Genomic DNA, 16647 nt, shown 5'->3' with positions numbered 1-16647 from the left:
CATCATGTTTTTTCTTCTAATATTATATATATATATATATATAATATTTTAGAAATTATAGTTACATACAAAATTTTTATTTTTTTTAGTGTTGAACATATTTCTTGATTGAACGTGTCCGTAAATTGATTGAAATATTGAAGAATTTGATAATTTGTTGATTATGTTTTATGCTTAATTGCACAATGTTTCTGTGTATAATTTGCCACATTATTTTGAACGGCATTAATAGTACTAGTAATAATTAAACTAAACAATAAATGTATTTTAGATAGCATATATACTAGCATTTCAAATGTTCTACAAAACGAAACCTATATAGTTTAATGAAACGATAGGATTTGTTGTTTTTGTTTTTTTGAAGACAAGATTTGTTGGTTGATAAATAAAACATATGAACCATTTGAAAATGTAGATTTAGAGGTCCAAATTGAATGGCGGTGTCATGCAAACTTGTCTTGATTATATTTGACGTATAATTAAGAAAAAATGGTCCATGAATTTATCCAGTACATATCCAAAGAGTAATGACTACGGTTTCTATGTTAAAAGACAAAAGGGCACTAATTATTTATAATATCATCGAGATGGATTGGTTGGTATAAAATACCTTATTAATCAATCAATTACAATTAATTAAACTTATAATTTTAAATGTTTGTCCAAAATGTGGATGGGTTTGGTATGTATTTAGTGCAACAAGGTGATATCAGCTCAAGAGCTTAAAAAAGAGGATTAAATTCAAACATTTAAAATAAACAAGTAAGAGGTCGTAATCTAAATGGGTCCTTTAGAATCTTAGGACGGCCATTGGGGTTGGGTCATATGGTCATATATGAAGAATCTCTCAAAAAGGTGTTTAGTCATTAGTGGTTATTTAGGGTTCTAAGTGGCCAGCACGATGTGTTGGTTTGATATATATGGGTCGTCATGCCTCACACCATCTTTTTCTTTTTTTTGCTTTTAAAAGCCCATCCATCATCTTTGGTAAAGAGATTAGCTTTTTAGACTCAAAAGAAAAGGGTCCCCAGCTGATGCAATTCAGTGGGGACTTTTAACAAACACCTTATAGACACACACAATCTTTCAGACGACTATGCTGAGACTTCGAAACAACTAGACAAAATTACAAGGACAGATTATTACAAACACTAGCACTGACAAACACTCAGGATTGAGACTCTCTACCAATTACAATCAACACTGCACAAATCCAGACAACCGTAGTGTTACTTCCCAAAGGCAGTCAATACACAAAGGAACACCAAGAATCACCAACTACCAAACCAATAACAAAAACGAAGAGCTGTTCATCATCACCCAAAACTCCCCTTTAGTCCTGAATACATAATAAATATTGTAACATGACTGTACGTCTGTCGCTGTATTAGTAACACTTGTCCGCTTTGGATTAATTCATACGAGTCCACAAGACTTCATATTTCTAAATATAACATCAACCCACACTAGTTTGATTTATTATAATATTACACTTTGTACTCCCGGGGCAAATAAAAAAGAAGAAGGGAGGAGCAAATAAATTAATATTGGAAAGGCAATAATTAATAATGGAAAGGCAATGACATGTTAACGTGGAGGGGGGCAAGTCTTGTCAAAAGATTAAGAGTTTAAGATACCAACCCTAAAAAGAAGTTCCCACTACCATTTTTATTCTATTTTTTTTTCCCTCTAGTTTTGTGGACCTAAAAGCAAACACCAGGTTAAAAAGCTTTGGGGGCGGGCTTGCTTTCCCATGCTTGACACTGACCAAATAGCTGTCTATTTAATCAATCTTTCATGGGACCAAGTTTATGCGTCAACGCGCTTCATCCCCAAATTATTCCAGGCCTGTCCTTTTCACCTCACATAATCCTCCATGAAATTTAACTACCTAGCTAGCAGGGTAATTTGATCAGAGTTTCTGTTCTCTGGTTGATTTCAAAGTGATGGTGTTATTACTGAAAAGAACATGAGTTTGGTGTATATATTGCATGTAAATATTTTACATCATACAGTACAATGAAGTCCAAGCTAAGACTGGTTGGAAAGCATCAACACATATGGCTAGTCATCCATAGCTCTTGCAAATTTGATGTCTGAAAAAATGATTACTAGAACTAGGACCGCTAACGACAAGTAATGTCAGTAGCTAATTGACCTGATACTCGTAACCATTACCAGCAATTTCTGGTCCGATGCATCTCCTCTGCTACATAAAGTCGCTGCATCGATTGTTTTCCCACCGGCCACCTCTGAAGTAATGTCTTGATGCTGGATGAAATGAGTATCTTTTTCACTTCTGGAGAACTCTCACCAGCCGGAAAAATCTTTAAATTCTCCTGATGAAACTTTCCTTTTCTTTGTTACAGCAGCCGCTGTCAAACTGGCGTCAGTGATAGCAGATTTATTCTGAGCATTATTCACCTTCAAGTACTTCCCTACTCCACCACCTCCCACAGCTCCGGATTCTGTTGCTCCTGTGCCAGGATTGCTATACCATGACCCAATCTTATCCTGCAAGTTACCATAATAACAGCCACGTTATTCTTTCAATAAAACAGAAATCAATAACAAAACAAAAACCACCTAAGCTAACATCAAAGGGTCCAAAAACCAACATTTTCACCATCCTCCTTGGCATTCTTTTCATCTTTGGCCTTCTCATCTTCTTCATCAGGTTCTGTGTAAGGATTGACAAAAATGGTCACACCAGTAATCTTAATCTCCTCCTGCATAAAAGAAAGAACACCATCAGGCATGGCATTCGAAATTTGGAATAGCTCCGTCTCACTTGTCATACATTTGTTATGCTATAGCAAGTAATATGTTCTGGAAAACTGTAGGCCACTTCATTCAGAAAACATTAAGGAACTAAACTTCAATCCGAACAAAACATAGCTTCTAAGAATTTGAAAACTTTTTTGTAAAAAAAGTGAGGAAGCAGTACAAAAAGTAATCAGGACCTTGAACTGATACTAGATTTTTAACAAATCAGCAGTCATCAAGCACGTGAAAAGAATCTGAAGAATATATTACACTAACATTTCTGGAACCAAAGAATGCATAACATTAATCTTGACAAAACCTCCATCCTTCATCCTATACCAATCATTAGTTATCATGTTGGGGACCATAAATAGTAAGTTAGCCGTGAAATTAAATAGACGTGTCAATGGCAATAATATAAAGCATACAAAATAGATAAAACCTCAATAAATCAATACTTTGGAGGGCAAAAGATACTTCTCATATTTAACATACCAAAGGTCTGTCATTGTCATCAATGGGAACCTTTTCCATTGCTGCCAGTGCAGTTAAGCCACCAACAACATTGCCAAAAACTGAATGTTTGAAGTTGAGATGATTTGCAGATTTGTAAAGGATGAAAAACTGGGAACCATTTGAGTGGGGACCACTGTTAGCCATGCTAACAACGCCCCTTCCAGAATGAAGCAGTTTTGAGTTAACTTCATCTTTAAAAGGCTTTCCCCATATGGATTCACCTCCTGTTCCAGTGCCAGTAGGATCACCACCTTGGATCATGAAATTCCTACGTGAAGTCACAAATAATACATACTAAGAAAAAGAAGTGAAAGAGAACCAGAGAATCAACCAAAATATACACATACATACATGTATACACACACAAATGTATATACACAAATTAAATTAAGTAGCTGTCACCATACCGAATGTTCCTGTGGAAAGTTACCCCATTATAGTAGCCACGTTCACAGAGCGTGATGAAATTCTCACATGTCCTAGGAGTTATGTCACAATGTAGCTCGATGTTTAAGTCACCATGTGTTGTATGCATCTGAACATAGCCTTTCTTCTTTGGATTTTTTTCAACTTTAACATATTCAAATTCATTCTTAGTGACAGGATCATAAGATGTCGAAGTGAAAGATCGAGAAGCAGCACCAGTGGTGTAACGGCTCTTAACCTGAAGTAAGAAACTCGCATTAATACAGGCCAGGGTCCCTGCTCGAAATAAAAAATTAAAAAGAAATACTGACTGGCCAGGAATTGTTTCAGTTGGTGCCATCTTATAATATTTTTCTAAATGTTATAATACACTTTATATGATGAAGAAAAAACAAAAACAAAAGAGTTAATATTTGCTTCCTTAAACAAAAATAGAAACTATACATTCACAAACTCTCCACAAAACAAGTTCATCACAAGCGCATACTGCTTAAATAAAACATCTAGACAAGTATCACATTAGGCTAATGACCAGATGACACTCGAAGGAACTAAAAGGTCATGTGCAGCGCCGCAAGAAGGATTCATTTTCAAATCAAAATTTTGTTTAGCAAATAATTTTGAGAAGAGTATGTATACGGGCAAAACTAACCAGCTTTGCATTCACAGGTGCCCTGTCTCCAGCCATGTGCATGGCTATCCGAGCAGCAGTTTTATCACTTGATCCGGCTTTTGCTGCAGCCGCACTCCTTCCATGTACTGCTGCAGATGCAGCATCTACTATGCTAAAAGATGGAGCTTTAACCTCTCCACTTGGATTTGGTTGGGAATCCTCTTTAACACGTGACCTTGCTGCTAGTATGGCAGCAAGTGCCGCAGCCCTTTCATTTTGTGCCTTGCTGCCACCTCCCCCGAGGAGTGCGGTTTGCTTTCCCTTTTCAGTCCCAAGCTCCTCCAGCATTTGCTTGATATCCCCAGCAATGTTTATGTTAGAGGCCATTCCCTTTAGTTCTGAAAAATTGAAAACGGGGAAGCCATTAATAGATAAATAACTAAATAAATGTTAGGTCAAGTGACAAATGTCGAGAGCTATGGCTTACCTTCATCATCCACTTCCAGACTTTTCTTAACATGATCAAAATCTTGGGTAACCTTGCTGTCAAGAGCATTGGGATTCTGCAATGCATATTTGCATAGATATCCAAGTGAATTAATATCACAAAAAAATTTTAAACGCAGCAAACAGATCATATCATGGAAGCTGTTGTCACCTGAATAACAATAAGGTCTTCCTTAGAGAACGGTTCATCGGTCAGGAGCTCTTTCCAATTTTTGGTTTTGATGTTCAATTCTTTAATCGCCTATATGATAAAAAGCAAACAGATGAAGAACAATGCAATATTTTGTAGGATTTATTACAACCTTTATAGTTTATAAGCATAATGATTACCTCATAGCAGAAAACATTTCCTGTGGTCTTTACAGCAACAATGTGTGTAAATTCAGTAAAAACTTTGTTTAGTACAGGGCAATGATACTCTCCTGTGGATAAAACAACTAAAGGTATTACTGAAGTTTCAACAAAAAGAAGACTGTGAAACACTGAGATGTAAAGAGAGAAATCTGTACAACAAACAGTTGAATCAGTTAATCATCGTGGTTGTGCAGAAAACAAAGCAAATACAGTTAATGTATACATTATTACTGAAGACAAGGTAACACTGACAACATTAATCTCATGTCAGGAACTCAATCATATATTGATAAGAGAAACTTGTTTACTCATTATAACTTATAAGCACATGTATTTAATTAACCAATAAACTTTAGCACACTTCCAATTTTACTTCTGAGAGGCTATTCCTTACGAAAGGCTGTCATAAAACAAAATGAATACTACTGATCCCGATGTCTGTTATGTGGCTGATCTGGATCGAACGAAATAATAGAATTTTCAACAACATAGAATCTATTTCAGATAGCTTCATAGATAGTTGGTTCGATAGCCTTAAATCTTGGAGTTTTTCTTTCTCAGGGAATATTTTTGACCTTATGAATTTATCCTCTTTGTAATTCTCCTAGGTTGCACCTCTTTGGTGCCTTAATAAATTTTCCATTCAAAAAAAAAAAAAAAAATTAATAGTACTCTTTAGGGCTACTAATTCCATTTATTTCATCATTAGGAATAGCAAAGCATGTCAAACCATGATCTTGTAGGACTTAAGATGAACTCAAATGGTCAAAGGAGACAATGCACCACACAGTATAACCTTAGCCCTGACATTCTGATAAGAACAATGCAAATTGAAGAAGAGCTTATAAAACCAAAGGGGAAAAACAGCAATAAACCCAAACCTTCATCATTCTTGTGGAAGGTAAGAGGAATAAGATCCTCTTGCTTTAGTGAAGCTCCAGTAACAGGATGCTTCCCATACTTTCTTATGTAGGGAATTATTCTCCTGCACTCAAAACCCACATTCAAAAATCAAATCCAGTCCTATTTACAATTCCAAAAGTTCATCAAAAACAGAAATCAAAGTTGAACTATAAGTAGGGTAAACTAACAATATCTCAAAGACGCTGCCGTCAGCTGTGCAGACAGGATCCTCAAACGGCGTAAATGTAAGACTGCGGCCAAAAGAAATTCCATCAGTCACAAACAACGACTGTATGGATATACGTAGATGTTGCTTACCAGTTACCATAGATATATAGATGGGCCTAGAAGACGAAGGAAGGGCTTACGCGCAGCAATAGAAGGGTAGGCGTTTGAAAGGTGTGCCGGATTCTTTTGATTTAGCGCCACCCCACTCTGTTGCCCATTCCGTTTTAGTGATGTACATTCGATCTTTGCTGTGCTGTTTCTTCCCCATCTTTCACCGCCTGTACTAGCCCGGTCAGACAAATTAGGGTTTCTAGTTCAATAAAATCTGCTATAAGGACTGTCCGAAATCCACTCAAGAAAACTCCGGCCCTGTTTTCTCTCTTCTATATCAAGCAACCGAGGGTTGACGATGATCAAAGACGTCGAAAACGAATCGCCTGAGTAGCGTTTTGACCGTTTGAGACGGTGAGTTCGCCGACTATCACCGGCCGCCCTCGTATGTTTTGCACCTGTACGAGCAAATCCGAAACTCCATTCTCTCTTACGGCCCCAACTTAAGGCCCAATTAAAGAATTGGGCTTTTGTTGTAGATGGCCCAATTCTGGGGACGCTGTTGTTTAAATATGGGCCTGGATCAACCAAATAAAACTGTTAGCCCAACTAGATTTTTTCGACCAGTTGTTTTCGACCACCAGTTCACCAGTATGAAAGGCGGAGCCGCCATAGTGTGGAAACGTCACGGGTTACGACGCTGGTGAAAGCCTTAGATTTTGAGGGACTGAGTGAAGCGGAAGTGAGAATCACTTGAACGGATTCAATGGGACTCCCGTGCCCTACCAGTGAGTACAGCAGCAGCGGAGAGGAAGACGGGGACGCAGAGTGGAAAGCGGCCATTGAGTCAATCGCCGCCACCACCACTTTCGGTAATTTCAATGGCTCAACAACAACGACGAAGCGTGAGGCTATCGAAGCTGACAGAGAGCATCCAAACAATGTCCAGAAACTCAAGCACTGCCAGCTCAAGGTCGCTACTTTGCATCTTCTTCTCATTGTTCAGTCTCCGAAGCAGTTTTATTTATATGCCCTAGTGTTCTTTTTAATCTTTTTATATAATTTGAGTTCAATCTAAACAATCATACTATTTTTAGCCTTCTGTGAGAATAATCCAGATATCTGAGCTTATCTCTTACAGAATTCAGGTATCTCTTGACTTGCAATGGTTGGGTTTTCAGGAATTGGATAAGCATGCAACTAGGGAAGTATTGTGAATTGTAAAAGGTTGTTCTGAATTCTCTTAATTTGCTCTGCCAAAAGTTAGAGCTCTGGTCTAATATCTTGCAAGCATCTCATTGGTAGCTTCTCTCAAATAATTATAGTGAAGATACATGTCTTGGATGAGTTCCATGAATGGCGGTGAACTGTGAAACGAGCTGTCACAAAACAAAATAAATGAACCTGCATTTGCATTACTAGTTCCCCTAGTCTTAAGATCAAAGGTCTCCAAATGTTGGATTTTCCTTTCTGGATCTAATGATTGATGTTGATCATGGAACGTCCTGTGGTCGCAGCTTCCTTCAGTAGCAAACACTCTTTTTTGTTGGTTTAAGTGATTATTCAACTTTCCCCAGTCAACTTATTGATTTTGGCACATGGGTAGTTCAGTAGTTGTAAACTTTGAACATCGGTGTAATTAACTCCTATCATTGAAAGCTTAAAATTAAGGCCGACGTTTGAACCATTTGTATAGACATGGATATGGGTTTCTTTCTCTTTGGGTTCTGTTGTTGTTTTATTTATTTTCCATTGACTAATGAAATTCATGACAGGCACAAAAGATGTTGGATGATATCTTAGAAAAGACGTTAGAGGTTGTGAATGATCCCATACGTGTACCAGATAGTGACATCTTGACGAACGATGGTGGAGTCCGGTTATTCAAGCTTTCTTCCCCTGGGATAGTATTTGATCATCTAGGTCAGAATGTTTCTACTTTTTAACTTGTATTAGGTAAATTTTGATACTTGCTAGTTGCTAAAGCCTTTCATGCATACTTGTTTACTCACTTCTTCCATTGTACCTGGAAAATTCTATTATATGTAATATCTCTTTATGAAGTACACTAGGTGCTAGCTATGAGAGCCATTTGTTGTATGTACCTCTGAATGATTGGCAAAACTTGGGACATTTGAATAAATAAAATTATCGTCAAAACCAATTTTTGCTGCCAAATGTCAAACGCAACTCTTGTGATGGAACAAGATGTATGATCTGAGAGATTAGGTAGTATGCCAAGTGCAGGCAGAGTAGACACTGACATGAAAGATTCAGACCATTGTCTAACGCTTACTTTTTGATGCATTCTGCATGTCATCTTACAAATTGTCTGCAATCGCTGAGGATTATATGCATGCAACAGATGAACTTCAGCGACCAACAAAGAGACCAAGAATCGTTCCAGGACTAGTGATTGAGGAAAAATCAAAGACGGTATGCTTTTTCTTTTTCTTTTTTCCCTTATCCTTTTCTATTCCTCGACTCTTCATTTGCAAGAACTGATTTATCACTGCAAATTTCTTTCAATCCTAAAATTGTATATTGAAGCCATGAATGTTCTATTACAGTTTAGGCAGCTACTCCAATCTATTGTGGTTGATGGAGCGGATATAATTGCTGCAGCTAGAGATGCATGCCAGAAATCATTAAATAGACTAGAAGCTAAAGACGCAGTGGCAAATGAAAAAGCTAAAAGAGAGGAGGAAAGGGTTGCAGAACTGAAAAGGATCAGGGGTGAGAAATGGCTACCTTCTATGGCCAGGGAAATGCAGGTAGAGTGCCAAAGTCAAATTACTTGAGTTAAAAACAATGTCGCTCGTCCCTTGCATGTTTGTGTAATGTATGATCTATCCAATGTTTGAGATTTCATATCTCTGTTCGCTTCTTCAATCTTATTGACATTTTTACTTTTTTGTGCGGTCAAGTAAAAGTAGAACATAAACTGGTTGGCAATGTTAGATGTATCCAGAAGACATTTGAAATGTCCTCCCGTCGCAGTGATTGGGAAATCCTGATGTGTTCATTATGCTCGGGCTCGTGCTGTTACTTCTGCAAACCAATTCGTTGACACTTTTTCCTGTCACAAGAACACGACTAGCAGATATCACATTTAATGCTATGCCTTGGCAACTTTGTAATTCATTACCGTGACAACTTTGTAATTCTTTCAACAAACAAATCTTTGGCTAACAACAAACATTCTACTCTGGTATTATTAAAGGTAAAGGTTTACACAAGGTTTTGCAAGACATTAAGTCTTGACAAGACCTTTATTACAATATGAACATTCAAAATTGCAAGATGATACAACCTACACGGCAGAATTTCGACCTTATTTCTTACTGTGCCTTATTTTTGATGCACAAGCAGCAAAATTCATAGTACAAATAATAATGAACATCTCAATTAATCAAATGACTAGTTGATTCTAAAAATGAAATATGATAGGACTTGAAATGGCAGGAAAGTCGAGGAAGTTCCCATTGTATGTTATTTACAGGTAAGAAAGCATAAGCGACTGAAAACTGGAAGGCCCTAAGGCCCTTTTCGCGTATCATGCTTGCAAGTACCCTTTCTCCTCCAAGTAACTGATAACAGTCTCAGCCATCTCAGTTGGGGAAGCACATTCGTCTTTCCTCTGTCGTATTAGGACCTGCAAAATAAACAACTCAGTCTACTGCTACCGCTACATATAATTTGAAGAAAGGCAAGGATGGGAGTGAGAAAAATTTTCGGAAATACTAGGAGCTCTCATCAAATGCTTAAGACTAGTGATATCCAGCAATTATTAGGTATGAGAGAAAAGATGGGAGAAACTTAGATGAATATAAGAATTTTAGCCAGCAATTCTTAACACATTAATCATCATTTTTTTTTGACATGAATATACAAGCATATGACTAGCTAGAACCTGCACTTTCTCTCTGCCTTTTAGGCGCAAGTATGTCCAGTGTCAAATGACGCAAATCCATGATTGTGGGAATATAAAACTTCACTTTAGATGCTTCATTCCTGCCAAGGAAACATACATACCTCACAGTTTAATGGTGGTTCATATGGATCATCGATCCCAGTAAATCCTGCAAAATGCCAACCAATATTCACCAGGCAATCAGAATGAGAATTATAATCCCAGAGGTAGATGTATATACAAAAATGAAAATCATGCATCATAAATGCATGAAAAAAAAGAAGAAGATACCTTTAATCTTTCCGGCCCGAGCAAGCTTGTACAGTCCCTTTGGGTCCCTAGCCTCACAAACTTGGAGTGGCACGTCCATGAACACCTGTAAAGGAAACTTTGTCAGTCTTCCAGCTGCCCAAGAAAAACTTTCACTGGGTCTAATACTGTCTTTTCTCCCTATTGATGGAATCATGGAAATGAATATCAAACCAATGATCTCACATTTCAGATTGCTATAATGAACAGAACACACCTCAATGAAATCTCCTTCTGGTAATAATGCCCGACAAGCATCACGATCCTTTCTATAGGGGGATATCAAACTAGCAATACAAATAATACCAGCATCTGCAAATAACTTCGCTACTTCCCCTGCATTGAATAATATAATAATTTGGAATCTTAATACTATAAGAGACAAGGAAGGGAAACATAGCTGAGGAGCAACAGAGATAAATTGAGAACCAAAAGAAACACTAACCAATTCTTCGTATGTTTTCTGCACGGTCTTCTGCTTTAAAACTAAGGTCATTGTTTATACCATGACGAACGTTGTCACCATCAAGGATGTAGGTCAGGTTTCCTCTTGAGTGCAAGCCTCGACTTAGAGCACATGCCAGAGTGCTTTTTCCTAAAAGTAGAGTCCAAGGTAGACAGGTAAATAAGCCAAGCAAGAACTTTCAACATGGGAAAAATTAAAACGTGACAACAGAATGGCAAATCCTAACTTCTTTCTTTGTTGTATCAGTAAATCTTAGGTGAAACCAACACATAAAATTGTAAAAGAGACCGGAAAAAAGAACAAATTTATATATACACACACACATTCATTTCTCTTCAGACTCTTCCAGAGTTTTTAAGTTAGAAATTTATCAATTTCCACAGTAAAATTTGGAAAGCACCCTCCATATCAGCATACACAACAAAATATCTAAATTTTAGAAGTTGAGAATGCAGCCGAATTACAGAATATAGGTCATTGAAAGACAATCAAGTTCTTAACATGGTCATCTATAAGATAATCTCTATCGAAATTTTAGAAGTCGAGAATGCAGCCGAATTACAGAATATTATAGGTCATTGAAAAATAATCAAGTTCTTAACACGGTCATATATAAGATAATTTCTATCGAAATTTTAAAGTTGAGAATGCAGCCAAATTACAGAATATCATTGAAAGATAATCAAGTTCTTAACACAATCATCTATAAAATCATTTGTAACAAACCTGAACCACTGAGTCCAGTAATCCATATGACACATCCCTTTTGCTGAAGTAACTCTTGCCGATCAACTTTCTCCACCGGACATCTGTGCCACAAAATGTTTGTTGACTTTCCAATCTGGTGAAGACCTTTACCTAATCATACAAATTAAATTCGAGTTGGATTAAAGGCATTTCAAAAGAAACTACGGAATATATCATAACGATTCAAAACTTCCCAATACAAAATTGGTTGAGAATTTGAAAAATATCTCTTAAAACCCCACGCAAATGATTCCAACTTCCAAACTTTTCTTTTCGAATATTCGACAACGAACAGGTTTCCTCTGAAGTAACACCAAAAGATTCAAGAATATGCAGTTCCAATAAAAGTCTGAAATTGACAAAAATCAAAATACCATTGACGGGAGCAGCGGGAGTGCGGCCATTCTCCAAAGACGCCGTTGATTCCTCCACTGCCTTGAATGGGCCCAAAGAACTCGATCTCACACTGCAACCATTCAGCCCCAAATTACTACCAGAACCATTCGCCGGGAACGGCACGAATACAGGCTTCGGAATCGGCGGTGACATCAACTTTCCAGACTCAAAGTCTGGCGAAGCACCACAAATCAACGGCGGCGCTGCTCTTACCGCCACCATCTCTAAATTAAATGCACGCGAAAAAAACGTGAAATATGTAAACGGCACAAATTTTGTTTATATCCGTCAGCAGAGCATGCCGCGACTTTGACGACGGAGCGAAGATTTCTTTTGAATGTCAAGAAAAATCAAAGACTCGGAGAATCCAGGCGGCTCTGTTGATGGATGGTTGAGAGAGGGGGTGCGTGATAGCAAGAATCACTGAATCAGTATTCCAGTGGTAGTGATTTTATACACTAGTATGTGCATATGAGAGAGTGGTGCCATGCTGGCAGGGATTTTTTCCCCAACCAAACTCCACGCGCTTCTTTGGGGCTTGGCTGTACGGAATGAAAATGATCTTGTGTGTTTCTGCTTGTGGGGGAGCGTGTGGCGCAGGTGATTTTGGTTGTGAGTGGTTATTGTGGATTGGCTTCACCCGGTCAGGGCAAATGCAATGGTTGTTTATTTGTTGGGCCAACAAAAATGTTGACCCGGTCCCACCTCTATTACACGTATTCTAATACAATCACATCAGCAAGACACATATTATAATACAACCACATCAACAAAACACAAATTTCTATATAATTTCTCTTCCCACCCAACATGGAGGCCAACAACATTCCATTCCTTCATATTATCCACAACAAAACTACACCAAAACATCAAATATCAATACATCCACATCAGCAAAACACTTATCCCAATACAACCACATAAGCAAAATATATTTTATAATACAACCACATCAACAAAAGACAACTTCTTTGTTGGCCCAATGACAATTTACCATTGCATTTGCCCTCAACAAAGACGTCCATGGAATATTTTATATTTGGTTGTAGCAGTCAATTTCAAAACAAAAATGACAAAACATTCCAATAATTGATGTTTCATTTATGTTAATTGCTGAGTTGTACATATAATGCACATGAAATTTTATATATACAACTCAAAAACTGAAATATTGGGATCCCTATCGATATTGATTCGAAAACATTTGCTGGTTCATAAAAGATTGTTGTAAATAACATTTCCTACAACTCATTAATCATAGACTGTAGTCTACTAGTACAGATTGTTAGAATGAAAACCAGTCGAACAAAATCAAATGATGTGGTTTATCCTTTATAAGCCAAGCCCAAGCGAGCAATTGAGCCCTTTAATAAGGACAAAATTGTTCGAGCCTCCAAGGCAAACAACAACGCTCAAGTGATTTGAGTCAAACTTCTTTCTCGTCCCCAACATTTCAACATGTGATGATCCTTTTATTTTAATGACTGAAATTGGGGTAAAAGTGGTAGAAAAATGGAGTAGTTTTGTTTCATTGACCCAAAATTCTCTAATATTTGGATTGTGAAGAGTTTGAATCGTGAAGGACTCCACAAACCATGTGACCATCTTTTGGAATTGTCAAAGGAAATCAGCTAATTGGAGTAGTGTATTTTCAGATGGGTCCAATTAGTTGATAGAGACTGTGTCGAAGAACTAAATATTATCCTCATTCGCATCAACATATTCAGTCAGCAGAAGTTAACTATGGTTTGAAGTTGATAGTTTACACCAGGAAGCCGCAGACCATGAATTTTCACATTATAATTGACTATCACCGACAATTTTTAATTCTGGTGGTTGTCATGAGATCAGATTGTAATTCTCCTACTCTTATTTCTTGGCCATCCATAGGGTAAGTGGAGTATTCATGCTCTTCCTCTCAGATGTTATGTATTGGATCCAGGAAGAACTTGTACACTATTCACAGGTGCCATGACTGGTGCACACAAAATTTTTGGAAATTTTTTGAAAAATCATGAATGTGTAGTATTTAGTATAATGAATTCAATGATTTTTTTTCCCGTAGAATCAAAATTCATCCGAATCGAAACATCAAGTGCTTTTAGTTTATATTCGACAATTTATAATTGTCATTCTTAAGCGTAACGAATTTGAATTTTTTTGAACAAAAAATATATCTTTGAATCATTTATACAAAATATTAAATTTTTTTGGTGTACTAAATTTTTAGTGCACCCCTAAATTCCCCAATTTTTCTCATGTCTCGATCTTCTAAGAGAGCATATCACATATTGATACACACTCACTCTCTCAAGCTCTTCTTGTAGTAAAAACTACAGCAAAACAAACCCGGCTATAGCACATTTGAGACTAAATTCTTTTATATATATATATATATATATATATATATAAGATTTCTCATGTGAAAATCTAATGTAAGGGTGTAAAATAAGGGTAATTTTTTAATGATGTGGATGAATGAGATGACAAGAGGGGTCCACTACTTTTGATCTCACATGTTTCAAATCAATGGTGTAAACATAAACCCTTATTGGTATATTTTTTTTCGAAACAAAAATCAAATTCATCGTAATCGAAACATTGATTAATTTCCTTGAATTAGAATGTCACCTAAAATTTATTGAGTTGACAATTTATTTGATTTGGACTTCCCCAATTTGATTCTATTCAAAATTTGGTAGATTTCCAAACATAGAGAATCATTACAATCTAATCACAATGCTCCTTATTGGAAAGGTATAGCCAATCACTAGTTAGTAAGAATGATATGTATCACCATTGTGGCTATATATTTTTTTTTGAAATACCACAGAGAATTATGTTTGTGGTTTGATTCGAACATTGAACACATATATGTCTAACCTAATCGATTGTCAACCAAGCTATCTCTCGTTGGAATCCCCCTCCACAAAAAAATAAATAAATTGGGAAGCTTTTGTCTGAAATGGGCTTAATTTTGACGTACGTCGAAGCCCATTTCGAGCATCAACTGTTTTACTTTGGGCCGTTATTATGGACTAATAAGCCCAGCCTTTTTGTTGAATGATTTGGTACTTCATCTCCAATTATTTTGAATTTGGTATCTAAACCTTTTGACTATAAGTACACAAACCCTAGCACGGATTCTTCCTCTCTCCTATTAGAAACCCTATCTAGTAGCTCCAAGGCCCAAGCACAGCCGCACACACCCACACAGCGAAAATGAAGTACAATCCCAGGGTTTCCTCCTCTCGTCGTAAGAATCGCAAGGCGCACTTCTCGGCACCGTCGAGTGTGCGGCGGATCCTGATGAGCGCGCCACTGTCTTCTGACCTTCGCCAGAAGTACAATGTCCGATCGATGCCAGTCCGCAAGGACGATGAGGTGCAGGTGGTCCGCGGTTCCTTCAAGGGCCGTGAGGGCAAGGTTGTTCAGGTCTACCGTCGCAAGTGGGTTATCCATATTGAGCGTGTAACTCGTGAGAAGGTTAATGGCTCAACAGTTAATGTTGGCATCAACCCTTCCAAGGTTGTTATCAGTAAGCTACGTCTTGACAAGGATCGTAAGTCTCTACTTGACCGCAAGGCTAAGGGGCGTGCCGCCGCCGATAAGGACAAGGGCACCAAGTTCACTGCTGAGGATATCATGCAGAGCGTCGACTAAACGTCGATCACAAGGTTTTGATGCATATTGATACCTGGTACTTTGGAATTTCCTTTAAGTTTTGGTTTGGTGTCATTAAGAACAAGGATTCATTTAGATGTTTCAATTTATGTTTATGTTGTATGCTGGATCTGGATCTTGACATTGAAGTTTATTAGTGTTTATTGAGATATCGTGAAATTTTGTGGTGTTCTAATGTTACATTCGAAATTTCAGCAAATAGTGGTCCATCAGATAATTCTATATTTTTTCTTCTGTTATGTGAATTATGGTTTGCTTTATATGGTACATAGATGCGTGATATAGAATGTTGGCTGCTGCCAGTTTTTTGTTGAAGGCTTTTTGCTGGTTGTATTTTGTTTTGTGATTCTGTGTTTTTCAATCATGTTTACCTGTCTCTTGTATATATTAGTTTCTTGTCAAGCTTTCCCTGATCCACACTAATTTTTACCCCAATATGAAATGTGGTGCACTTAATGTAACTATATTGTGAGAGTTTGATTATGAGTTGGTAGTTTTGTGGCTTGTTAGCTGAGAATTGATTTAGTTTTCTTAGTGGAATCAGCATCATATTTACTCTCTGCAGCTAATTGATGCCGAAATACTATTAATTGTGTATTTCATGCACTTTTGTCATGGAAATTGGTATAATGGAGGTGGTGGTGTTTTTTTCTTTAATCTTTGCCTTCTCTTTTTATGGTTGTTATGCCTTAATCTTTTAGATAGTTCTCTTGTGTGCATGTTTAATGACATGTAGATGAAATGTTCTCATCTCTGATTTTTCAGTGA

The 16647-nt window shown here is 37.2% G+C and overlaps 4 protein-coding genes across 5 annotated transcripts; 2 read left to right on the top strand and 2 right to left on the bottom strand.

Annotated features, from left to right (window-relative positions):
• Positions 1–1955: 1955 nt before the first annotated feature.
• On the bottom strand, positions 1956–6839 carry LOC120014863 (peptidyl-prolyl cis-trans isomerase CYP65-like). The gene is made up of 11 exons (XM_038866960.1): positions 6454–6839; positions 6274–6336; positions 6064–6167; positions 5159–5250; positions 4980–5069; positions 4809–4884; positions 4361–4719; positions 3690–3946; positions 3262–3550; positions 2619–2729; positions 1956–2514 (listed from the first exon to the last, which is right to left on the bottom strand). The coding sequence occupies exons 1-11, from the start codon at positions 6579–6581 to the stop codon at positions 2311–2313; spliced, it is 1773 nt and encodes a 590-aa protein (XP_038722888.1). The 5' UTR covers positions 6582–6839; the 3' UTR covers positions 1956–2310.
• A 129-nt stretch (positions 6840–6968) lies between these two features.
• LOC120014865 lies at positions 6969–9570 on the top strand. 2 transcript variants are annotated; one of them, XM_038866963.1, is made up of 5 exons: positions 6970–7337; positions 8140–8287; positions 8730–8800; positions 8935–9138; positions 9287–9570. In XM_038866963.1, the coding sequence occupies exons 1-5, from the start codon at positions 7131–7133 to the stop codon at positions 9305–9307; spliced, it is 651 nt and encodes a 216-aa protein (XP_038722891.1). In that variant the 5' UTR covers positions 6970–7130; the 3' UTR covers positions 9308–9570. The 2 variants fall into 2 exon arrangements, with proteins under 2 accessions (XP_038722890.1, XP_038722891.1); XM_038866962.1 differs by having other exon boundaries at positions 6969–7337; positions 8935–9559.
• LOC120014864 (adenylyl-sulfate kinase 3-like) lies at positions 9554–12626 on the bottom strand. Its single transcript, XM_038866961.1, has 7 exons — positions 12174–12626; positions 11779–11910; positions 11032–11181; positions 10804–10922; positions 10569–10653; positions 10400–10446; positions 9554–10019 (listed from the first exon to the last, which is right to left on the bottom strand). Exons 1-7 carry the CDS (start codon positions 12415–12417, stop codon positions 9921–9923), a joined length of 876 nt encoding a protein of 291 aa, XP_038722889.1. The 5' UTR covers positions 12418–12626; the 3' UTR covers positions 9554–9920.
• A 2735-nt stretch (positions 12627–15361) lies between these two features.
• On the top strand, positions 15362–16078 carry LOC120014433 (60S ribosomal protein L26-1-like). The gene has a single exon (XM_038866387.1). It carries the CDS (start codon positions 15418–15420, stop codon positions 15856–15858), a length of 441 nt encoding a protein of 146 aa, XP_038722315.1. The 5' UTR covers positions 15362–15417; the 3' UTR covers positions 15859–16078.
• The last annotated feature ends 569 nt before the right edge of the window (positions 16079–16647 follow it).

This window comes from Tripterygium wilfordii, chromosome 14 (genome assembly GCF_013401445.1).
Source record: "Tripterygium wilfordii isolate XIE 37 chromosome 14, ASM1340144v1, whole genome shotgun sequence".
Taxonomy (NCBI): Eukaryota; Viridiplantae; Streptophyta; class Magnoliopsida; order Celastrales; family Celastraceae; genus Tripterygium; species Tripterygium wilfordii.
The sequence above is the reverse complement of the archived record's forward strand: the minus strand, read 5'-3'. Positions and strand labels throughout refer to the sequence as shown.

What these genes read in the sequence shown, in the direction of transcription:
- LOC120014433 (XM_038866387.1), top strand. Translation starts at nt 15,418, where the DNA reads ATGAAGTACAATCCCAGGGTTTCCTCCTCTCGTCGTAAGAATCGCAAG.
- LOC120014863 (XM_038866960.1), bottom strand. Translation starts at nt 6,581, where the DNA reads ATGGGGAAGAAACAGCACAGCAAAGATCGAATGTACATCACTAAAACG. An exon ending in GGCAGCGTCTTTGAGATATT is followed by an intron (nt 6,168 to 6,273) that starts GTTAGTTTACCC and finishes TTTTGAGTGCAG; the next exon opens with GAGAATAATTCCCTACATAA. An exon ending in CCAAGGAGGATGGTGAAAAT is followed by an intron (nt 2,515 to 2,618) that starts GTTGGTTTTTGG and finishes GGTAACTTGCAG; the next exon opens with GATAAGATTGGGTCATGGTA.
- LOC120014864 (XM_038866961.1), bottom strand. Translation starts at nt 12,417, where the DNA reads ATGGTGGCGGTAAGAGCAGCGCCGCCGTTGATTTGTGGTGCTTCGCCA. An exon ending in AGAAAACATACGAAGAATTG is followed by an intron (nt 10,923 to 11,031) that starts GTTAGTGTTTCT and finishes TATTCAATGCAG; the next exon opens with GGGAAGTAGCGAAGTTATTT. An exon ending in TCGGGCCGGAAAGATTAAAG is followed by an intron (nt 10,447 to 10,568) that starts GTATCTTCTTCT and finishes GGCATTTTGCAG; the next exon opens with GATTTACTGGGATCGATGAT.
- LOC120014865 (XM_038866962.1), top strand. Translation starts at nt 7,131, where the DNA reads ATGGGACTCCCGTGCCCTACCAGTGAGTACAGCAGCAGCGGAGAGGAA. An exon ending in GATAGTATTTGATCATCTAG is followed by an intron (nt 8,288 to 8,729) that starts GTCAGAATGTTT and finishes TGCATGCAACAG; the next exon opens with ATGAACTTCAGCGACCAACA. An exon ending in TTGAGGAAAAATCAAAGACG is followed by an intron (nt 8,801 to 8,934) that starts GTATGCTTTTTC and finishes GTTCTATTACAG; the next exon opens with TTTAGGCAGCTACTCCAATC.